The sequence below is a fragment of the Amblyomma mixtum genome, chromosome 4, assembly GCF_055824585.1.
Source record: "Amblyomma mixtum isolate Tamu chromosome 4, ASM5582458v1, whole genome shotgun sequence".
Lineage (NCBI taxonomy): Eukaryota > Metazoa > Arthropoda > Arachnida > Ixodida > Ixodidae > Amblyomma > Amblyomma mixtum.
The window spans coordinates 110221291-110246026 of record NC_143015.1 but is presented as its reverse complement, the minus strand read 5'-3'; the positions used below and the strand labels follow the sequence as shown (position 1 = coordinate 110246026).

The 24736-nt window shown below is 45.3% G+C and overlaps 1 protein-coding gene across 3 annotated transcripts in view; it reads left to right on the top strand.

Moving 5' to 3' along the window:
• LOC149347837 (tether containing UBX domain for GLUT4) overlaps positions 1 to 24000 on the top strand; it is a 72328-nt gene extending 48328 nt beyond the window's left edge. For 2 of the 3 annotated variants that reach the window (XM_089587548.1, XM_089587550.1), the window contains exons 7-16: positions 5926 to 6066; positions 7755 to 7812; positions 9014 to 9089; positions 12304 to 12452; positions 16616 to 16678; positions 17011 to 17060; positions 19216 to 19349; positions 20062 to 20127; positions 21391 to 21599; positions 23902 to 24000. In XM_089587548.1, coding sequence (XP_089443674.1) covers positions 5926 to 6066; positions 7755 to 7812; positions 9014 to 9089; positions 12304 to 12452; positions 16616 to 16678; positions 17011 to 17060; positions 19216 to 19349; positions 20062 to 20127; positions 21391 to 21599; positions 23902 to 23912 — 957 coding nt within the window. In that variant the 3' untranslated portion in view covers positions 23913 to 24000. The remainder of the gene's footprint in view (positions 1 to 5925; positions 6067 to 7754; positions 7813 to 9013; positions 9090 to 12303; positions 12453 to 16615; positions 16679 to 17010; positions 17061 to 19215; positions 19350 to 20061; positions 20128 to 21390; positions 21600 to 23901) is intronic. The other variant, XM_089587549.1, reaches the window with a different exon arrangement.
• The last annotated feature ends 736 nt before the right edge of the window (positions 24001 to 24736 follow it).

Here is a 24736-nt window from a genome sequence, read left to right as displayed (position 1 = left end):
TTGGGCCCCGGCTACAAAGTATCAAAAATGACCAGTGGCGATTTATTACTGGAACTCCGAGAAAATGTCCAAACCACCAAACTCTGTAACATAGTGTCTATTGGGGACACACCTGTCTCCATCACTGCACACCGATCACTCAACACTGTCCGTGGCGTCATCTCAGAAAATGATTTTCTACATCTCACAGAGAAAGAAATGCTGGAAGGACTCTCAGATCAAAATGTCATAGATGTATACCGCATCAAAATCCGCAAGGACAATAAAGAAATAGATACCAAACACCTAGTTCTGACTTTTAACACATCCACATTGCCCGAAACCATCGACGTTGGATACCTCAAAGTAAATGTAAGACACTACATCCCTAACCCCCGAAGGTGCTTTAATTGTCAACGGTTTGGCCACGGATCACAGAGTTGCCGCGGCCGCAAAACTTGCGCGAAATGCGCGTCAAAGGACCACCATTCTGAGGAATGCGACGCAGCTCTACGCTGCGCTAATTGTGAAGGAGACCACGCTGCGTACTCCAGGGCGTGTCCGTCCTGGAAAAAGGAAAAGGAAATCATCACCATTAAGACCAAAGAAAACATTTCATTCAAAGAAGCCAGAAGGCGTTTTGCACTTAACAACACATTCTCCTTCACAGCGAAACCAAACTTCGCTGATGTGGTGCGCAGGGGCGTAGCACCACACAGCACTCCGGCACCTGCCGCGGCCAGTTCTACTGCGCCTGTAGCAGGGCCACCCACGCCCCAGGCAGGGACAGCGAAAGCTGCTCTGCCAACTCCAAGCCAGGGAGTGCCGGCCCATGGGTCGACATCCCGCAGGACTTCCCCCCGTCGGGGGAGGCCTGACACAAACACATCCGCGGCTTCCCCGCGGTCTTCCAGCACCTCCAGTGAGGTGATGGAGGTAACTCCCGATCCGCCCGCTTTGCAGCGGCGGAACAGCTCTCTTGAGCGGAAAAAAGGCAGGGCCACCATAACGGCCCCAGAACATAAGTAAACCCCCAATCGTTCATACCCCAAACATAAACATGGCTTTTATAGTTCAGTGGAACTGCCGAGGAATATTGAGAAATTACGATGACATAAAAAATATTTTAGGGTCAATGTTACCCGTAGCCTTATGTCTCCAGGAAACCAATCTAGGTCCACAACATATGAACATCCTGAAGCATTATAAAACTTTTAGACGCGATCGTGAGCAAGCAAATAGACTCTCGGGAGGCGTCGCGATTGTCATACAAAGCGGCGTCCCTGCTCAAGAGATCAGGCTGAAAACAAAACTTGAGGCAGTTGCAGTCAGCATTGTCAGCTACAAAACAATTACAATCTGCTCTGTATATATTCCTCCACATCTCACAATAACAGTCCACGATCTACAAGGCCTCATTGATGAACTTCCAGAACCATATTTAGTAGTCGGGGATTTTAACGCTCACTCCCCTTTTTGGGGAAGTGAGCGCTGTGACTCTAGGGGTCAAATAATCGAAGATTTTATCCTCACAAACAATGTATGTCTTTTAAATACAGGAAAAGCCACCTACTGCTCCCCTGCTTCGGGGAAAATGACCTTTTTAGATTTGTCTTTTAGCTCACCTTCTGTTTTTAATGATTTTAAATGGGATGTCATTGACAACCCATATGGCAGCGATCACCTCCCTGTACTAATCACTTTAACATCCCCACCGGAAATAATCCCTACAAGGCCACGGCGCTGGAAGCTTCACCTCGCCGACTGGTCACTTTTTACAAAAAGTGCCACTCTGGAAAAAGAATTTTGTGACGACCTTAGCACAGATGAAATTAATGAGAAGTTTACAGAATGCATAATATCAGCCGCAACACTCGCTATACCACAAACAACAGGACTTGCACAAAAGAAACACAAAGTGTGGTGGACAAAAGAATGCACATTAGCAAAAAAACAACAAAAGAAAGCCTGGAGCGCTCTGCGTCGATATCCCACTGCAGAGAACCTACTCACCTTTAAGAAGGCAAAAGCCAGAGCGCGGTATGTGCGAAGAAATGCAGAGAAAACCTCTTGGCAGAAATATGTCTCCTCAATAAATAGTTCAATAACATCAAAGAAAATGTGGGAAAAAGTGCGTAAATTTACTGGTGACCATACCCCTTTCACACTTCCTCTCTTGACAGCACCCGGGACACAAACATCTTTAGAAGAACAGGCCAACATACTGGGCGAGCATTTTGCTGAGATCTCAAGCTCATCCAACTACACAAACACATTTCAAAAACACAAAGCAATAGCTGAGAAACAAAGATTCCCATCTGGAGCAGGTGTTCATGAGGATTATAACCAGCCTCTCACACTAGAAGAATTAAATAAGGTACTATCTTCTGGCAAAAAGACAGCACCGGGACCAGACAACGTGCATTACGCTATGCTTGCACATCTCTCCGAGGCTGCTGTAGAGGCACTGTTAAAATTCTTTAATAAAATCTGGATAACTGGCAATATACCTGACGAGTGGAAAAAAGCAGTCATAATACCTTTTCTCAAACCCGGAAAACCACCAACAAGTCCTAGCAGTTACAGACCAATAGCCCTCACCAGCTGCATTGCTAAATCTTTCGAAAGTGTAATAAACATTAGACTAACCTTCGTACTTGAATCTCGGCAACTACTAGATAAACACCAATGTGGGTTTAAGAAAACATGCTCCACCACAGATCATCTTGTCCGCCTAGAAAACACCATCCGGGAGGCGTTCATCCACAAGCAGCACTGTATTGGGGTCTTCTTCGACTTGGAGAAGGCCTACGATACTACGTGGAAGTTCGGCATCCTCCGTGACCTAGCAGAGCTAGGTATCCGTGGCAGGATGTTGAACTGCTTGAACGACTTCCTGGCTAACCGCACATTCCGAGTCCGCCTAGGAGCAACTCTCTCCATGACTTTCACCCAAGAGAACGGCGTACCCCAGGGGTGCATTCTAAGCACGACACTCTTCATAGTAAAAATGAATTCCTTAGCTAAAGTAATACCCAAGTCCATAATGTATTCAGTCTATGTAGATGACCTACAAATAGCATGCACGTCCTCCAGCATATCAACCTGTGAGAGACAAATACAAATCACACTAAATAAACTAGGTGCTTGGGCAGACATAAATGGGTTTAAATTTTCTCCTCAAAAAACAGTAGCTGTTCTTTTTTCATTGCGACGAGGCCTACAGGTCGATCCCAATCTATACTTGAATCACACTGCGCTACCAATTAAACTAGAACACAAATTTTTAGGCGTAACTTTCGACAAGAAACTCACATTTCTACCACATATTAACAACCTTAAAAAGAAAGCTTCTCAAGCCCTCAATGTCTTAAAAGTGCTCTCACGGAAGCGGTGGGGGTCCGATAGAGCAAGCCTTTTACAAATATATCGCTCTCTGGTGCGCTCCAAGCTGGACTACGGGTGCATAGTATATGGTTCGGCAAGAGCATCCTACTTAAAAAGATTAGACCCCATTCATAATCTTGGTCTGCGCCTATCATCCGGAGCATACAGAACATCACCAGTAGTTAGCCTTTACGTTGAAACTAATGAAGCCGCTCTTGAGGATCGAAGAATCGCCCTTACATGCTCATATGTCTTAAAAATCCGTTCTCTTCCGAAACATCTCTGCCATCCAGTTGTAACCACGTGCCCATCTAAAAGATTATTCATCAACAAACCACACTCTATCAGACCATTACTACTGCGCTTTGAAGATAAATGCGAAGAGCTAACAGTGCTAGATGCCCTACCAAATATTGCACAAAGGAATGAATGTTTGCCACCATGGTACAGCCTGCCTTCAGTATGTGACTTCACAATGACACATTTAGATAAAAAGCAAATGCCACATGAGTACATATTACAGGAATTCTTTGCACTACAAGAAAAGTATGACACTTACATTGAATTTTATACCGATGGCTCAAAAACAGAAAGTCACGTTGGAAGTGCAGTAATCCAAGGAAAAAACAAACAGATAATGCGACTACCAGAATTCGCATCGGTTTTTACTGCTGAGTGTTATGCCATCTTTGTAGCTGCGGAAAAAATAGTAAGAGAGAATATCAAAAATAGCATCATTTACACCGATTCCCTGAGTATGCTCAAAGCACTGCACTCCAGAAATGCTGCTGAACCCATAATAGGTAACATCATACATAGCATTGTTGAAATCACAAAACAAAAACATAACATTAAATTCTGCTGGGTTCCTAGCCATGTTGGAATCGTAGGTAATGAAAAAGCAGATGTATGCGCTGCACAAGCCCGGAATGGCCAAATAAAACAAGTGAGCATACCGCACAGGGATTGCTTAAAGTTTATCAACAGTAAACTCAGAAATAAGTGGCAGGCCGCATGGCAAGATCACGTAAACAACAAATTAAATTCTGTGAAACCAATTTTAGGGGAATGGCAATCATGTAGGCATCAAGAACGTTTTACCGAAGTTATTTTATGTCTGCTCCGCATTGGACACACCCACCTCACGCACAACTTTCTGCTAGCCAAACAAAACAAACCTCTCTGTGAAATGTGTGGTGCTGAACTCACAGTGAACCACATTTTAATTTCATGCATAAAACTAGAAGAACTAAGAAAGAAATATTTCACAACATTTTACAGGGAAAGCATCCCATTACACCCCATGCTACTCTTAGGTGATCGAGCACTGGTTGATATTTCATGTATTTTTAGGTTTCTCAAGGAAGCCAACGTTTTAAACAAACTCTAAGTATTTTTAGAAAGCTTCACCATTAACAAAAACTCTAACCTTGTGTTTGGCGCAGCATAGCCTCAGTTGCTTTTGCGCCATAAAAATCAATATAACTAACTAACTAACTTTATTTTGTGAACGACGTCTATTCAATGCTATAAATCACTTATCTTTCATCCTGCACTATAACTACTGCTGCCACCATCCTGAGAAGTATTTGGCGAGAATGAACTGCTTTGGTTTGCTTTTAAGAGCTACTGCTTCATCAGCATCAAGCACAGGCTTGGGTAGCACATAAAATGTGACACCAATCTTCATGTATGCAGCTTGTGCTGTGAAGCATTCTACAGGTGGCTATCTTGTTGTCCACACAGATGCCACAATGCTTTTCTCTTCAAGTGGGCTTTGACTACTTCCTTTTGGTCATGTGATGCGCCGTGCAGCATGTTGTTCTCTTTGCTCACCCACCAGTTTACACATTGATGGTGTTATACCACTAAGCATTGCATCTTGTAACAACACATCTGGTGCTTCGAGAAGAAAAGGCACTTGTGTGCTTGAAAAGAAAGTGCCAAATCACTTCACTGCTGACAGCATGTGAAGACATGGAACAATTTGCTGTAGGTGCCTTAGTACCATTGGACAGAAAAGGGTGGAGAAATGAAGGGCTCATTATAACATGAATATAACTTATATGTATGTTATAACGAACCCCTACTGCTAAGACTATTTTCCAGTTGATCAACACCACAATTTAAAACCATAGAAACACTCCCCTATGCTTTCCTTGGTTTCGATGACTGTTTGCTTCCTTATTAGTACTTTTGGGTTCTGGGCAGAGAAACTCTGCAACATTTTACTGATGCCTTTGTCCTTGTATTATTGGAGTTCTTACAGTAGCAATCCTTTATGGCTGAGATATCTAGCATCAGTGTTCTTGCCCTCTAGGTCACTGTTTCAGCCCCACTATTCAGACCTATTTGCACTGAGTCCTCAGTGGATTCTATGTTGCTTGCATTCTATCTACCTTTGTGCCTTTGCTCTCTGCCACGCTCACAGTTTTATTTCCGATGTCCTCACAAGTCCCCGACTTCAAAGGCTAACGTTGTCCCCACCCTTGCTGGGCTGACACATCTGCACCAGCAGAACCCATCCTCACTTCAGCCTTTCTCTCACCTCTGACGCAGGCTGTTCGCAAGGAGGGGCCAGTGTCGGGCCAGCCTCCGGTCCGCAGTGGCAACCCCAACGACAACAAAGGGGTTCGGTTCAGCCCTCCGCCAACCACGAAGGCAGAGGTGCCAACCGTACGTGAGGAAGACATCAAATACGTGAGTCGGTTGGTGCAGCCTTGTCTCATCATGTGAGGGTGATTTTGCATGTCTGCTGCCCATTCCTTCCATTGTGTGTTCACCTTACTTGTGACCGGTGCAGTATGTGCTGCACTTGTCTCTGGTACCTTCCACCCTTGACTTTTTCTTGGTAAAAGGAAAAAAATCGCACCTGACTCCACGACTCCTGGAGCACTGAGAGATATATGTATATGCTGAGGCACAAGGCTTCAGATTAGGATAAGTTAGGCCAGGTATTACACGCCTGTGTTTCGATTTTTCGCTGCCACAATGCCGTAGACTGTCTTATTTCTACTAGAATAGTTGCATAAGATGTTGTGAACCCAACCTGAAATTCTTTATTGCCAGCTCTTGAACAGGATGTGTAGTGAGAGATATCAGATTCTCAGGTGGCACTTCGTTGTGTTAGGATATGATCAATAGCATATTGTGGTGGTGGCATATTATGAAACATTTTCCTGTCTTTTCTCTTCAACCAGTTGTAAACATGAATGTTTGTGAATGCGTTTGCATGACTTGCAGCCACAGTGCTCTGTGAAATAGGTAACAAAGCCTGACGTGTTACTGGAAGAGGCAGTACAGTATGTGGGACGAGCGTGAAGAGGAGCACATAGAACAGAACACGCACCACAAATGCATGTGGTGGGTGCTTGCTTCTTTGTGCTGTGTCTTCTCTATACTGTTCCCATATACATACTGTGTATGCTGTCAATTCATTCTTTCAAACTTGCAATCCTCTGTCGTTCACCTTAGCCACCAGGTGATACATTGTCTTTGCTGCAATGAAAATGAGAAGAGATTCATTGTCTGTGCATGAGCTGGTATTATTGCTAAATTTAGTTTTGTTTCACGACAACTGCGCACTTGTAATGAGTTGCAATAAATACTTATTACTTATGCAGGTAGAAAGCTGGGTAGAAATGGGTGTTGAAATAGAGAAGATTGGGAAGTGGCATCGTTGTCCGGGCAGAAATATGGCGGTTTGCTATAGTCCTCCTTTTCATACATAGTGTACAATGTCGCCAAAACTAGTGCACCTCTTCGGGCTGACTGTGTCCGTGTCCAAAAAGTAGTTCGTCACTTGTCTCAAATACATACGGGCATCTTTCTTTGTGACAAAGCTTGGGTAACTCAGCTGGCAATGTCCTGAACTTTGTTTTGCCGCTTTTTGTGTTCAACCCCCCTCCCCAGCAGCACACCTAACCGGCCCAATATTGGCAATGTATTGACAAATGCCGGTCCTGCTAATGATCAGAGTGAAACCAGCCATATTCAGTATTGGGCCGATTGCCCATGCTGAGGCCTCGAGAAGTAAGAGTACATGCTACAGAGGCATACAATGGCTGGCATGCATATTTGCTCAGGCTCTATCTACACCTGAAAATTAATGCACCATCAGTGAAACCTATGATTGCAGAGTTCAGTAACTGAATGCCTGACTGCCTTGTCCATGGTTTGCAATGCCAAGAACATCATGCTCGATGTTTTCGTCAAAGCTCCACCTCAACTTTGAGAAGTATGATTGATAAGTGGCGGACTGGTATTCTTTTACGATTGCACTATGTGTCTACCTTCCAGAACAGTGCATGCTAAGTGTGAAACAGAGTATAAAATGTTTCAACTTTTGGTAACGAAGTGTTCTCTTCATTATTTCCTTGTCGGTCCAGATTGGTGAGAGGAAGGCGGTGCTCTTCAACTTGGAGCATTGTCCACCATTTGTTCCGGGTAAGTCCTTTCTGCAACAGGAGGCAGAGATTGTTCGTGCCTCGTGCAGATGTTATATCGGCACAAGAATGAGTTTAACTGCCTGATAGCTCATATCTCTGAACAGTGCTACTTCTAGTGATGTAGATGTTTTGTGAATTCGGCCTCTTAAATACGTTGCTACTATCGCAGCCTCTGTTTTAGAGCACATCATTAATCAAATCTTCTCATGCGGCCAGTTTCCTTGCCAGCTCCAAATGGAAAAGATTACTACCATTTTTAAAGGTGGGGACAAAAATAACATGTTTAACTGTAGGCCTATTTCGATACTCCCCGTATTTCCCAAAGTTGATGAAACACTAATATACGTACAAACGAGTCTATTCATAACCAAGCATTACGTCATGACACTCTGTCTGTTTGAGTTTACAAAAAGCATTCAACAGCAAGCGCTTTGCTAGTGCTAAAAGAAGTCATTCTTGACGCCTTTGAGCATGAATTGTGTACACTTGGAATTTTCTTTTCATCGGCTATTCAAAGGCATTTGAATTCTATTCATAGACTATTGAGAGGCATAAATCACTTCACACTGTTAAAAAAAATTGAAATATTATGGTTTCAGAGGTCATTTCCTGCCTGTTATTACAGTACTACCAGGAAAAGGAGCACACAAACAATTTTTGCTGCAGCTTCAAACCATTACTGCATGGTGTTCTGCAGAGAAGCATTCTTAGGTCGTTGCTTTTTCAACTTGTGTACAGTCATGCCAATTTATAACTAACCTGACGGTCACTTGGATTGCATTCGTTGTATCCGAAGTTCGCAGTAAGTGGACTGGTCCTACTACAGCCAAAAAGTGCAAAGTCAGACAAAAGTGGTGCTTATTTCTTCAGAATTCATTGTACACGTCTGCATCTTCAAAGCAGGCCCCATAATCTGTGTTTATCCTACTGTCTTGCATCCCTCAGCTGAATGCAGTGGGCTTAGTGACTATCAGCTATAATCCTGCATTTGAGGCATGTAGAGGGAAAAAAAAATAGTTGGAAAAGTGGCACAGGGCTTGTGATAATGGGTGTAAATGTGTAGAGATGGAAAGTATAGCTTGAGGAGGAGGCCTGATGGATGTTGTGCCTTATGGATGTCTCTGGAAGGTGCCAAGAAGATGAATGATTTTTTATGGTTGTTATATGGGTGTTTATGGTTGTTTTATGGCTCTCAACAGAGGATCTTGGGGACAGCTTCTACGAGGTCACCGTTGAGGATGCCAAGTATCTTGCTGCCGACTACAAGAGGCAAAGGTACAGGATATTCATTGGCTTTTGTGCGGACATTGTGCAGTCCAGAGAATATTGATAGGCATGTTTGTATGGAAGGAAGTCTTGAACTTGGAATAGCCAGGAAGGTGTACCCCTGTTGAATGTGCACAAGTTAAAGTAGCTGAATTGAGGCAAATGCTAGTTGTGTTTTGTTAACTTGGGATTGGTGTGTTATTCAGAAGATTGATTTGCATTTAAACGCATCTCCCAGATGTTGGTTAGGTCAATCTGGTTGTTGATTAGTGCGTACTGGCTCCGAGATCGGTTAGGTTTGCATGGCCCTGCAGTGGTGGGGCATATAGTGGAGGCAGCACTGGGTATAACAATATACACTGCCCATTGATGCTGTTAACTATAGCACTGTCTCGCGCGCTCAAACAACAAGCCTGGCTAGCTGTGTTGGCATTCAGCCTAGTACAGTCAAGTCCACTTATAACAATACTGGTTATAACAATATATCGGATATAACAATGGTCAGTCATGGCACCATCAGCTTTGCCATGTGTTCTCTGGTAAAATAAACTGCTTATAGTAATGCTGTCAAGGCACATTATTGGTTATAACAATTAAATCTGGTAATTGAGTGTCAACCATTATAGAAAAAAAAACAAGGAAATGCTACAACCACACCATCAAAACCATGCTTACAACACAAAAGCGTGCACGTGTGGGGCCGACCAATGGACTAAGCTGGCGCAGCAACGCCACGATAGCAAAAGAGGCAGGCGTCATCACGTCAGGAGAGCTGCTGCATTGCTGCATTGGCTACGCACACCCCAAATCAGTCTGTGCAGTGCGCGTGCATGCAGCCAGCGCCGTTTTTTTTCTCTTGTCAGCTGTCACCGCAGCCTTAGTTCTGCATGCTTCTTGAATTTCCCATAAGAATGATTCCTGTGACGTGGAAGTGCGCGAAGCTCCTGGTGGCGCAGTGATGGTGGTGCTTTGGTCATCAGTGAAGATTGTTCCGGTTTCCTGAAGTTCGAATTAACAAGCTTTTACAGGCATTAGAACAATCAAATCCCTCCAGGTCCTTCCTGTCAATAAATTCTCTAAAGTTTGTCATCTTTTATTTTTTTCGGCACAACCCTGTTATAACAGTTATTGGTTATAACAATGGTTATTTCCATGGCACTTGAATATTGTTATAAGTGGGCTTGACTGTATTCCACAGAAGCATGATGCTCTGCTACTCTGTATTGTCAACATTATTGTATGACAGGAATGAGTAAAAATCAGTATAACTTGAGACCCTGAAACTGGGATGAGTCATGGTGTGGAGGTATGAGGTCTTGACAGAAACTGCATAATTAAGCATTTGAGAGGGTGGAAATTTTTCGTGTGCACTCTTGGCATGCTCCTCTATAAAATCTGGAAACTAACATTTTCTCTTTTTTTCGGATATTAATTCCTGCCAGGAGGGTATAAATGGTCACTCCATGCTGTGGTGGCAGTGAATTATGAACACTGGAAAAACAAATTCAACAGCATTTTGAAGCAGTACTATATCATGTGTGAGTGGTCATCATCATCATCAGCCTGACTACGCCCACTGCAGGCCAAAGGGCTCCCCCATGTCTCTCCCATTAACTGTGTCCCTCGCCAGCTGTGCCCAGCCTATTCCCGCAAACTTCTTAATCTCATCCGCCCACTGTGAAGGATGAGGTAGCAGCATCCCACCGCTGCCACCAGTTTGTTAAGGACGAGGTAGCATGGTCGTGTGCCGGAGAGGGAATGAGGGACGTCTGAGACGAGGCTGCTGGAAAAAAGACAATGAAAGAGGACTTTATACAGCAATTTTCATATTTACAAGTGAGCTGCAGGAACGCTGCATCACGACAGCTCATCAGGAGATCATTCAAAGACAAAGAGCTCCTCGGCCGTGCCGCTGCCGAGGTTTTTAAGAGTTCCCTTCGCTAGGGTCCCTAGATGGGGGCCGGGCCTGCAGGGGAAGGAAGTTCTCACTGGCACCAATCAGACACACACGCACTCACTCACTCCCGAGAGATCACACCGCCGTCACGCGCTGGGAGAGGGGGAACGATGCCATCCACGTAGCGCAGACGCCGGAATGTCCATGAGCGGCATTCGCGCACATTTCGAACGCGCGTTCACACTCGGTGTACGGGAAACGTTCGCTCAACCGGGCAGACGGACGCGGCTTCCGTGGCAATCCAGGCGCTCACCCAACGCGCGTCTCGGGGTTTGTCGGCGTTTCGCTGCTGCCATGTCGTTGTCTTCCCCACGACGAAGGCGAGACGTAACACCACCTAATTTTCTGGCGCCCCCTGCTACGCTTGCCTTCTCTTGGAATACGCTCCGTTACCCTTAAGGACCAGCGGTTATCTTGCCTTCGCATCACATGCTCTGCCCAAGCCCACTTCTTCCTCTTGATTTCGACTGGGATGTCATTAACCCACGTTTGCTCTCTCACCCACTCCACCCTCTTCCGATCTCTTAACCTTGCACCTGTCATTTTTATTTCCATAGCCGGTAGGATGAACTTAAAACTGGGCTGGCTGAAAATGAGCCTATGAGACAAAGCAGAAACATTCAGTGTCAGTAAAGCGGACAACTCTGCGAGCTTGGTGAATTGGAATGGAGTTGTCTTGTGCCTGGCCGTGCACTTGTTACCATATGGTCTAGCTGGCTTGAATGTTTTTATGGTGGTTCAAGAACTGCAAGAGAAGGCAAGCATAGCAGGGGGAGGCAGAAAGTTAGGGGGGTGGGGGTGAGATTAAGAAGTTTGCGGGGATACGGTGGCCGCAACTGGCACAGGACAGGGTTAATTGGAGAGACATGGGAGAGGCATTTGCCCTGCAGTGGGCGTAGTCAGGCTGACGATGATAAGGAGGAACATTGGGCTCAACAGCACTATAAGACAGGATATCAACAGATGGGCAAACTGGGTGTTGACCATGCCTTGCCCTGAGTCATTGTTTAGAGCTAGGTAACAGTAAACCAACTGGCCCAGCTGCTTACTCTCATTAGGTTTGAGAACATCCTTCAGGCATCGCACGGTAGGTTATCACGAGCATGTCTAGTGCCAGACTAGAAATGTGATCAACCGTGCACTTGTGTGAAGCACAAAGAAGGAACTAAATCAATGTGCGGTATGTGATAGTACTAGTACTATATTGAGCACAATCACTTGAAATAGATGTAGTACTTCACTGATCTCTGCTGTGTCCCACAACAGGGAAGCGCTGGAGAACCGCCCCCTGGAGACGAAGTCCCTCCGTGAGCAGCGGCATGAGCGCATGGCTCGGCAGTACCCCGTCGTCCTGATCCGAATCTACTTCCCGGACCGATATGTACTCCAGGGGACGTTCCTGTCCGAGGAAAGAGGTCAGTGCCCTGACCATGGCTTCTGCTGTCCACCTGCATGCTTTTTATGTGAGTGGGTTCACATCTTAATGTTAAGGGGGTACACGAGGACAAATCAGAGCTGGCCTGCATCGATGGCAAGTTTACCGTGTTCTCATGAGTAAGACGCTGCTTTCACAGATAACGGACCTTTTGTAAGCGAAAAAAAAAGCGATAAAATGAAATGTAGGTATGGATAACCCCTGGCCATTTTTGCCGTTGAATATTAGTCTGTCAAGACAGCTATTTTGTCTTGGATTTCAGAGTCTAGGCAGCACTGTCATTCACTTCCACCCAGTTATCACGGGGTCCCTTTAGCTCTAGACTTCATGGGTTTAGATTGAGTGACGGGAAAGTTTTAAAATCCAATTATCTCTGCGGTAAATGTGTCCTTCACTGCTGGACAAGCATCAACGCAGCCAGAAAGAGTCACAGAATCTATTTTCACTGGGAACAAAAGCTGAATGGAGCTACCCTGAATATCTCTTTAACCCTTTGAAGGTTTTTGCCGTATATGTACGGCGGCGGTTTTCTGTCCCGCAAGGTCTTTGCCGTATGGGTACGGTTTCGATCTTCCGTTTGAAATTTTTCGCCAGAAGAACGATGCGTGCTTCTTACGGAGATAAGCAGAACTTATGTCTAGCTTTAGCGCGGCGGCACAGACTGCGGCAACACCCCTTTTGTAGTATTGGTTTCGCTGCGTGATCGCAACGGAGTCACGCGAAATTTGAGTTTTCTTTTTGTCAGCACTATCTTGCAGGGGCTGCCGAAGTTGATTTCTATCTTTAGTGGCGCTGCTCTTAGCTTGCTTACCACCGCTGCTCGCGAGGTATTCTCGCTCTCTGCGGCAAAGCGCCTACGCGGTTTTGATTCCGCCGCGGGATCGCAACGGAGTCGCGCGAAACATGTTTTCTCTTTTTGGGCACTCTCTTGCAGAGGCAGCGGAAGTTGATTTCTATCTTTATTGGTGCTGCTCTTAGCTTGTTTATGACCGTCGCTCGTGAAATTCTATTGAACATTTTCCAGTTGTGAGTGTGATGCTGTCACCCAAGTACTGTTCCTAATTTTTTTTTACTATTTATTCTCGATTATATACATTTTGTAGATTCAAGATCCGCAATAAAGTAATTTGACCACCTGGGATAGTTTTCTTCAAAATAATTCGACCCTCAAAGGGTTAAGTTCTCTCATGACTACTTGTGATACTGTTCTTAGTCTCTAGCTTGAGTGTGTGACTTGCATGAGTACATTTCCTTGTCCAGCAGGGGGAATGGGGAACACCTGCAAGGTGTTACGTTTTGCGTGCTGCTTTTTTTTTTGCTGCATCCTTTTGACCCCGATGCCTGATCACTGCACAGCAGTCTTTGAAAGACCATCCTTTGTCGGATGCCATGGAGTAAAATGCCTCACCGTTGGTACCCGCCTGTACCAGTACTCATCTGTGGGAAGGCAGTGCAGCGAGGTATGGAAACGAAAATAATGAGGGTAACATTAACCTTTTGAGGGTCGAATTTTCTTGAAAATAACTTTCCCAGATGGTCAGATTACTTTATTGCGGATTTTGAACGTGCAAATTTTACAAAGTTAGAGTCGGAAGAGTCATACTGTCCTGTCAAGAGAAGCGGCAGTGCGTTCGGCCGCATCGCCGCTTTGCCATGCATTTGAAGAACAAAGAACTTGAAGGAAACTAAGTAAACAAGGAGACTGAGAATACCTTGTGAGCGTCGGTGATGAACAAGCTAAGAGCAGCACCAATAAAGATGGAAATCAACTTCCGTGGCCCCTGCGATAAAGATAGAAATCAAGTTTCGGGTGCCACCGTTGCTATCACGTGGTGAAACCAAAACCACGAAAGGGCGTTGCCGCAGACCGTGGGACATGCCGCAGTTAGAAATCAGTTCTGTTTTATCTCCGCAAGAAGGTAGCACAGTCAAATTTCAAATGCTTCTTGTAAGTCCCAGGAGGTGGCAGCACCTCCCAGTGCGCATCCATCGTCATTTGGGCGCGAAATTTCAAACAGAGGGTTGAAACCATTCCCGTACAGCAAAGACCTTGCGGGGCGTAAAACCCGCCACCGTGCATATACGGCAAAGACCCTCAAAGGGTTAAGGAACAGGGATCTAGTGGAGTGGGCCAGGGAACATGTAATGTGTGCTTTGCAAAGGGAAGATTAGCCATGGTCTCTTAGGGTAACGAGTGGATTCCAAGAGAAAGCAAACGCAACAGGAGGTGGATGAGGTTAAGAAGTTTGGGGGGAATACGGTGGCCACAACTGACAAAGGACAGGGTTAATTGGAGAGACATGGGTGAGGCCTTTGCCCTGCAGTGCACGTATTGTGTCCCAGATGAGTTTCCTCTGAAACATGCATGCAGGGTGGGAGATTAAAGCCTGGCAGCTGCTTTCTATTGCAAGGAACACAAGCGAGCTTTATTTGCACTCTGTTTGCAGTTTCTGTGCATCACACAGGAGCATGCAGCTCTACCAGAATATGCGCTGTGTTGTACTCATCTTGTTGATCTTGGTGATCTTCCTTAATCAAAAGGTTGGTTCAGTGTTCCCGTTAACCATGGAGTCTCTAAATATTACCTAGAGGCAAAGCAGGTGCCACTGTCTATGCGAGTTTCTTAACGAGCGCTTCATCCACAATTAGAATGCCAGGAAGACGAGGTTTCGTGTTTTGCTTCGCTAGTGTAACGCCAAAAATGTGGATTGTACCGCGAAATTTCCCAGTTGCTTCGCGATGCTCTCCTCTGTGCGCAGATTAGGTTATTTCAATACTGCATTTTGTTTTGTTCAATAGATTTGACACAAGTGAAAGTTCGTTGTTAGGCCAGTGTGGAAACTTACACGGCCTTTCTTCGAGGTTTGCGTCGAGAAGAGTTGTATTTTGTACGGCTGAATCCATGTTTTATGCTGGACAGTAGCCAAGCTAAGTAAGAAACATCATATTCCTGGCATTCCTGTGCCTCTCCAAAGTGGATGAGGTGTATATATCACCGCCAGCTTTCCCTCTGGTTATATTAACCCTTTCACTGCCACTCCCGAGATAACTCGGGCGACCACATACGCACACCCCCTGCCTCTCGCAAGTAAACTGGTTTTGCCTTTTTAACTCGCTCCCTGGTGCTCCCGATAATAGTGTAAAAAAAAAAAACGTTCTGACCATGTCGTGCCATCTATGGAGAGGCCCCATAAATTCACGGAACTCGTAGGGTAAATTTTACGCAACAGATGACGCGCATGTTTCCACATCCGAGTCGCTTCATTTTGGTCTCAGCACAACAGCCATGTGAGGCAATGTGGCACATGCGTCCGCGCTTTGACGGACGGAGAAATTTAAGAATTGCTTATGAATTCGGAGTCCAATGATAGTGACAACGCGGAAGCAGCCCACCTAAGTGCGTTGTCGAGTGATGACAGCGATGAAGACCCCCTGCCACCGAAAAATCCACTTAAGAAGAGGAAATCTGATGGGGCCAGATTTCTGCTGGAAGATTTGATTCAGTACAACTAATATCTATAAGATTATCCTGAATAAAAATGTCTGCATGTCCCGCAGAGCATTTCAGTGAGTTTCTAGCAAAAAATGTCCAGGAAACTAACACTAAAAAGAAACCTGGCAGGGTGTGTGCAGGTGTGAGTAAAACACCTGGCAGTGAAAGGGTTAAGAAACTGTATGCCCTTAACTCCCTAGTGGACTTGGACGAATCAGGCTCGACTATAATTTCTGGCTTATGACGAATCCAGCTTGTTGGATGTTTTCTGATGTTCTTCGTCCAGTTTGAGGTGGTTAGAGCTTGTACAAAGCATTTTTTTTGGTTTGCCGACTGATTGCAGCACGAGTAGTGAACGACTATTTTGGCGCCATTTTCGAAATGGAATGTGTCCGTTGGGGGTTAATGCATCAGGATGACTACTGAAAGTTAGGTTGCTTTTGCACAGCGAGTAGTAGTGAAATCAGAATCGGAATTCATGGATATAGGGGGGAGTGGTCATTGCAGAGTAGACTGCTAACATTCCCTCTGTCCCTCTGGTCGTGGTTTCTTTGTGGATAGAATTGCGAAAGTTCCTTCTTTTTGCAACACGGTAGGAAATATTCTGTGGTTTACCTCGGGAAATTTCATAAGGTATTTTCCAATTGCAGTTGCCGACGTCATCCAGTTTGTGCGTGGATTCCTGAGGAATGGGAACCAGGACTTCCATCTTTGTAAGCGTTGCTTTTTAGTGCTTTACATTCTCAGTTACTGCACTGTTGAATGCTTTGTCTTGCTGCAAAATTTCAAAGAATATATTTGTAGCATATAGCAAGCCTTCTCTCACTTTTCATACTAGCCAGCTTTAATGTCTTTTCATAGCTGCGTATTAAGTAACTACTTTGAATTGAGAATGCTGACAGGACCGGACGTCAGTTTTTCAGCCTTCCAGTCTAGTTCGCTTACTGAATTCAAACATGTGGCAGTCTTATGCCAGACTTCCTGGCCTCTGGAAGTTGTTGCACACTGAAAACAACTCCAAGCTTGTTTCTCCTCTGTTGTGCAGATACGTCTCCGCCAAAGCACATCTTGGACCCTGGCACCACATTGTTGGAGGTAATGCTGCAAACATAAAATGGCATTATTGCATTAGTGGTAACAATCACATTCTTCTGTGTGCGTAAAGAAAAAAGGGTTGTTTGCTGTGAACTTGACACCTGTTAAAGCTTAGTTATGCAAGGCAGCTAAATCAGTTGACCTAGTGAGAAGCTGTTTTTGGTAGGTTATGAATTTTCAGGAGTCTCAGGTTGCACATTTTTGTCTCCATGCAGCTGTAGGCTTTGGTACAGCTTTAAAGTTTCTCTAGGTCTTTTCTGGAAATATGATTTACTAGTTTACATAACCATACAAGCAGTTTCTCCTCTTTTTTTTTGAGAAGACAAAATTGATTGTTTGACATTAAGTCCACTAATGGGGAACAGGTAGAACACGATGACGCTGCCATAACTCATCAGGCTTAGTTCTAAGTTTCTGACGTTAACGAGGACACGGCAGTCACCAGTTTATTTTGAGTTCCAGTTCAGGCATGAACTTCTCTTACCTTGGGGCACAGCAGAACATTACCCCATGTCTGCATGTTTATCACTGAAGAATACAATTTGCTTGCTGCTGTTTCGCATTTTTTTTGGTTCCAAGGGCCATGCCTCATCTTTGTGGAAGAACAAACTTTTGACGTCTCATTATGTTTATATTCATGCGTAATGTGCAGTCTCTTTACAAATTTGTTGCTTCACTTTCAGAGTGATTGTGTTTAGCTCAGACTGGTGAATGACAGAAACAGAATTCTGGTTTATGACTGCAGTGTTTTATGAAAGAAATCACCACTGACTGCACAATTTGGAAATTTTGAACATTTATCTTTTTATGCACTGTGTATCTCTCTGGTGAAAATATGCGTAGTCAGGGTGCTGTAAATCACTCTGTCATGTCATTTAAAGCAGTCAAAATTGACCTCTTGAATAAGGCTGTCTCTAGCTGAAACTGTCGAGTAGACTACAGGAGTTTTGCGAAAGTCTCATTTACGGTAACCCGACGTGGGGCCATATTTAAGGTGCCGATTTTGTCTTCAGACGTTTTATGAATGTTTTGTTTTCTGTTTGATTTGCATAGGTATTGAATTGTAAAAATCTTCTGAAATGATTAAAAAAAAAGAAAAGAAAGACACCAGTCTAAACTGAAATTCTATTTTCATCAGTCACTAGAATTTAAGCTTTTATTTTAAGTGCAGAAAATTCCTTCTCAACAGTACAGGGGCTGCTGAGAAAATCCCTGTTTCCGTCCTCTCGTATCATTGCTCGAATTGCGTAAAAAATTCAGGGGGGCGCTTTGTTGACCTAAAGTGCGGTGAGGCGAAAGCCTTAAGCGCGGTGTTGCTGCTTGTGTCACTGGCATTAGGTTAAGGTTAAGCTTCGCCTCTAAGAGTGTAACCTGACAGCGTCTTGCAGCGCTGCCAGGCAGTCCATAGAACGCCATCTCCCATTCGGCTCTACGCCTTGCTCGTCCGTAAATTGGTTTTTTGAGGGAAGGATCTGTCCCGCTTATCTCGGTGGACACCTGAACCTCGCCGTAAGGGAAGGGAGGAAGATGGGAGTGAACAAAGACACCATATTCACTAGACATGCTTTTGTTCATTCCAAACTATTGAGCTGGCATGGTGGAGTGGTTAGCCTGCTCGTCTTACACTCCGGAGACCCTGGTTCAATTCCCCAACTCAACCAATTTCCTACTCTGTTATATTTATTTCTCTGGTCTGACTAGAAAGGTAAATTACGCTAATTGTTTAATTAAGAGATTAACTAACTTCAGTCCCACTAACTTGGAGCATCACAATACCATTCCTTTAATTGGTTGCATGGTTACTAGCCAAAGTACAATTGGCCCCATTTGAAATCCGCGCACTGTGACGTCACGACCGTTTCGACCAATTGAAAAGTGTGACATTTCTGTTGACAACTCCTGCTTACAACGATGAAGCATTCGCCGTGAAGGCTTCCCCGTTAAAAGTGTGATGTTGCTGTTACTTACCACTGATTGTCCTGTTGCTCATGTCAGCAGTAGTGGGGAAGTACATGTGCAATTTTTGAGCTATAATCAAGCAACGCGCTTCTTTCATGCAATATATTTGGGGATTGACAAATAAAATAACTTGGAGAGGCAAGAGCATTCACTGCATCAGTCTTTGTAAGAGCTGTTTCATTGCACTTCTCTCCAGGCCAACTTGATTCCTGCATCGGTGGTCCATTTTGGAGGTGCAGCAGTGAGCCCGGGTGTTCCGCTTCTTCGGGATGACGTCCTGGCCATGGTGTCATCCCCAGGTGGAGCCACTGTGGCAGCTTCCCGACTTAGGTGCATTTTCTTCATTCCTTTCTCTTTATTTTTTTTGAGGTTTGGCCTTCTGTTAACCTTGTCCAATTCTGCGGGCAGACTTATCACGTTTAATCTTTTTGTTTGTCAAGAAATGAAGTACACTGGGCCAATTCGTTAGCAGCTTTGCTTGACCATCAACCAGCAGGCTTGTCAGAGCCTTATCATAGTGCAGAGCGGTGAAACAAGCCTGAATAAGTGAATGTGTCGAGGTTTGCATTTGCTTATTACATTGTTTGCAGTGTTTTGAGAGCAGTTCTGTTTTGCGAAGGCTTTTAAGAAAAACTAGTATCTTTGAATACAAATACTTGTCAGCTGCTAGGTGTGGGTTGTAAACCTTATGAGTTAAAAGCTTGTAAGGGATTTGCTGGTGGGATGTATAGATCAGGGGATAGTACCATGCATGCTGAAGGTCTCGCAAGGGGCAAGGCACTGAGAGGGGGCATCAGAAAGTTAGGTGGGCGGATGAGATTAAGAAGTTTGTGGGAATACGGTGGCCACAACTGGCGAAGGACAGGGTTAATTGGAGAGACCTGGGAGAGGCCTTTGCCCTGCTGTGGTCGTAGTCAGGCTGATGTTGATGATGATGATGAGTCAGGCTAAAAATTGTCTGCGTACAAGCGTTATTTGATTGCAGAGTCAGCCTTTTTTGTGTTGCGTAGATTTATCAGTTGGACTGTCTTACCTCGTGCAGTGATACTACATGGTTACACAAATCAATTGGCCACTTGGTGCTGTGGAATGCTAGCGGTGTTGCACGGTAAGAGTTCCCATTATTCTTTGTGTACAAGCTAGCATTTCACATTAACCATGTTTTTTTTTTTCGTTTTGTCCATGAACTGTTCAGCCTATCAGAGAATTCATCTTGACAGAGTTACCCACTGCTGTGGCTTTACTACTCTATACTACTCAGCTTTACTACTCAGCACTCATGCTTTACTACCTAGCAGAAACCTGCACATTCAATTCCTGACCATGGTGGCTGCATTTTGATGGAGGCAAACTCCCAAATGCCCACATGTTGTGCGATGGCAGTGCACATTAAAGAACACCAAGTGGTCAAAATTAATGCCGAGCCCTCCACTGCGGTGCGCCCCATAGCCATGGCCTTGGCATGCAAAAAGTCGTTATAGCTTAACGAAGTTTGCCTTGAATGAAGGTCGCTGTACTTTCTGTAGATTATTTGAAAGAATGGCTTAGCTGGTGGCATGTTTTTTTTTTTTACTTTATTTTGTGAGTAGCTTAGAGGAGCAGTTCTCGGGCAGAAAATTTTTTACCACCACTGAAGGTCGGTGATGAGCCCTAGTTAGCAGGGCACGCTTATAATTTGTGATGACAAATGATAGGTGTGAACTAGTTGCAACTGAGAATTGGGAATTTCTGCGTACCTACAGAAAGGAGCAATGCTAGTGGAGCAATGTGAGAAACGATGGTCCAACTTGTTCCTCTGGTTAACCAATGTGTGAGGCTTGCTCCTGCAGGGCAGTTCTAGCCTCTACTGCTCTAGCTCTTTCAAGCAAATGCCCTTTGAAGATGGAAGTTCCTCTGTGGGCGACTTTTATGGGCTCGCACTATTTAGCATAGCTGTACTGGACATTGCCATTCATGCAAGAAAAGTGAAGGACTTTGTGAAAGAGTGAGAGCTTCTCGGCACCCCCGTTTCACTGCTGTTTATCGAAGAGATTAAACCATTTCCGTGTTGCAAACAAACACTGCTTTTCCCCTGCGCATTGTCCCTTTGTGCAGTTAATTTTGGCTTCCTTCAACCATATCCTGAAATTCTTAGTCGACTTGTTTGGGCAGGTGCTGCTGTTGCAACTAAAGTTCAGCATACTGAAAAAGTGTCTCTGAAGTTCTTTGTGTGCGTCATTTTCGCCACTGCCAACTGTGATCCCAACTATACCCACTTTATAGTTCAGCAAATCATCACACTGAACTCTAATCCTTTGGAGGTATTGATCCCAGTGCATCTTAAGACCTGTCAAAGTACTGACCATGTCACTATGCTGTTGCCTGTTCCCAGGTCAGATGTCAAAATTGACGCACCCAGCCGTAGCGCTGCTCCACCGCTACGGCGGCAATCACCGGAGAACCGCCCCGGCGTTCCGCGGCCCTCATCGAAGTCGCCGCCGAAGTCTCCACCAAAGTCGCCCCCAAAGTCACCGAAGACACAGCAAAGGTCTCCACCAAAAGATGACAATCAGCGCAAGGCACCAAAGTGGTTTGTTATGGGTCAGTATTGGGTGATGTTTGTCTTGTATCCTAGGGGGGGGATGTTAGTGGAGTAGAATTGACCGTGCGCTGTAACTGCTTTATAATTCCGAGAACCATTGCAACCTGTTATACAGTAAAACCTCTATAATGAGAACTCAGCTAATTCGAAATCCTGGGTAATAACGAAGAACCTCTTACCATCTTTTGTCTGCTAAATATTGTAACCCCTCCCCTCACACAATGTTCCAAGTGTGGAACCTGTGAGGTATTTGTATAAATAAATAAACCTCTGTGGTCCAGTAATTTGCAATGTAAATTTGACCGGATAGTTCGAAGCGGTGGCCCTCACCAGCCCGGTTAATTTGAAGATATGGGGTGCTTTGCGGCAATGTCCCATCCCGATTCCACCGCAAACTGGCGAAGCAACAGCCCCTCGAAGCCACGAGATGGAGCTGCAGAATAATGCTTATGCTTGATATGTGCAGCGCCGCAACTCCCGTACTCCGCGCACAAAAACCAGTCTAAGTTACAGCTCTCGAATCACTTCCTGCGCATCACTTTAACCACTGCACCACTGCGCCGGGAGTGGTATAAGGACCTACAGAGATCTATGAATTTTCAGTAGAGGATGACCAATTCCACATACCGTATTTACTCGCGTAATAGGCGCACTTTTTTTCCAGAAAATCCAGCTCAAAATTCGGGGTGCGCCTATTACGCGGGGTAAAATTTCCGGAAATTTTTCGACTGGCAAAATTGAACATACCGCCTAAACGCACTCGTGTGCGGGCCACACCCCGTTTTCCCGAAGGAAATATTAAAAAAAAAAATCGGTGTAAGGGCCACACCAAAACTTTCCACGACCCACGCGGGAATAGCCTCCGAAATGCATGCGCCGAGGCCTCCGCGATCAGCTCCGGCTGCGCGCAACGTGCGCTTAATCGCAGAAGCCACACACGCGCACAGGAGCTTCCAGACGCCGCCCAGGGAGAGCGCCCGAGGCCAAGCTCATCATCATCATCAATGTTTTCCTCCGCAGCGAGCTTTCACTATCCATATCGCCATCAGCATCACCAGTTCATTTTTTTGTGGCTGTCAAGTGCCGGGATGTGTGGTAGGGCCTTAGTTCATCGCGGTTGTGGCTTTGCCACTGAGCGTTGCTGTTTTAGCTCGACGGGCAAGCACCTTAATTGCTACGTGGCTGGGAGTTTGCTCTCGAACACGGTAAGCGCGCGGCAGGTCTGAAATTCGACGTGGCCGAGGGGGGCAGCGAGACGTCGACTTGCAATCGTGTAAATACAGTATTGATCACAGTGCGAAGTTCGGGGTGCGTCTATTATGCGCGGGCGGAAATAAAAAAATCTGATTTTTCGCGACCAAACTGGGGGTGTGCCTATTATGCGAGTGCGCCTATTATGCGAGTAAATACGGTATATGGCCATTAACCCATCAACGCTCTCATATCATACCCTTAAGGCGGAGCTTAAGAGTCCCCTCAAATTTTTTTCCATTGCTACACTCTCGCCTTGTTGCTCAGCTCTTGAGTTTTTATCTCATTGATGGTGGTGCCTGGCTACATGTATGATGCAGTCTTGTGTGTAGATGTTCTTTGCACACTGATATAACAACCTTTAACTTATCTGGCTCAATCAGGTAAAGTACAGTCTTGGTCAAAAGTGTTCAGGCCAAAGGCTTTTTGTTTGGCTTGCATTTGGAGCCATTGTGGCACCAATGCGTGTGTGCGGTAGAGAAGCTTGCTGCTAGATGTGTTCTTTGAATGGTCTGCTACGTGGCCTGAAGAATTTTGATGGGGGGTGTACATAGTCACATCGTAGGTGGGATGGATAACTGGTTGGTCTTCAGAGTTACGACGACCGACCGGCAGTAGATTGAACCCATATTTTTGTGAGGGGTTACTTTTGCGTTCTCTCATTTCATGCTCTGTTTCTCGAGAGCAAAGGTTCTGTGTGCATAGTGGACTATTTAGTCTGTAGCTAGCATTATTATTGAACTTGGCCTTTTTTCTGGGGGGCCATGCATCTGCTTGCTCTTTTTTTTTTGCACACATATTAGGCAGGAAGGGATTGAAGCGAGGACATGCATGGTTCCTCACCAGCTTTTCCCCGAGGCTGTATAGAAAGGTTATGAACCCTGACGAAGAGGAGCACAGCTGAAGTGTACTTCTGGTACAAGGTTATACTTTGTGGTACTAATAGCTTTCCTGGTATGAAGCTGCTCTGGGAGTGTTATTCTTTGTTCTGTTTGACCGATTTTGTGTTTTGTTATTCCTTCCTGATTTCTCGTTTTGGTCTCCTTTCAGGGAAGAAGTAGAGGGTGCGTTCTTGTCGCCTAATGCGGCCACCACTGAAGAAATCGTACTACTCTCAGAAAGTAAAACGCCTGCTTTTCTTTTTTTGTATGGATGCGTGTGTGCTCTGTTTACTCGGCAAAAAAAATTGCATCAGCTAAGTACAGTGGAACCTCGATTATACGTCCCCCGGTCATGCGACGACCCGCATTTTATGACGAATTTGTGCGGTCCCGGCAAAACCCCCATAGAGACAATGCATTAAAAACCTCGGTTATACGACGCAAATTTTAGAAGGACCCCGCTTCGTACGACGTCTGGCTTGGCTCGTACCGTCCGTCAAAAAAGGTCGTCAGCAAACGCAGGCCGGGATGTGCCGTATTTTCGCGATTCTAACCCCCCCCCCCCCCCTCCCCTATTTTCGGAAAAAAATTTCGGAAAAAAAAACTTTGCATGCGAATCTAAGCACCCCCTTTTTTGCACGGAAGAGAGCGTTGCCGAGGCCGCCAAGTGCACTTGCTCTCTTTTTCGTGGAGCCTGTGCAGTCGGAGTCCCGAGGAGGCGCGGCCTGCGCGTTGTTGTTGTGACTGAGAGAAAGATGAAAAGGAAATTGCACGGGCCTGCCGACTGGCTTGAGCCAAGCCACCACCGCTGCCAAGTGCAGATAGAGGAGAGTTAAAAGATCAGAGGAAAGATAAAGAGAAAAGATTGCTGCGTCGCTTAGCAGCAAGCAGCAATGGCGGACCGGACGCTGCTGAAAAGCAGATAAGCGGGCGAGGCCCCGCTGCCAAAGCGAGGACAGCGGCGTCTATGGCGCTTTTTGTGTTGCTGCGTTCCGACACTACAA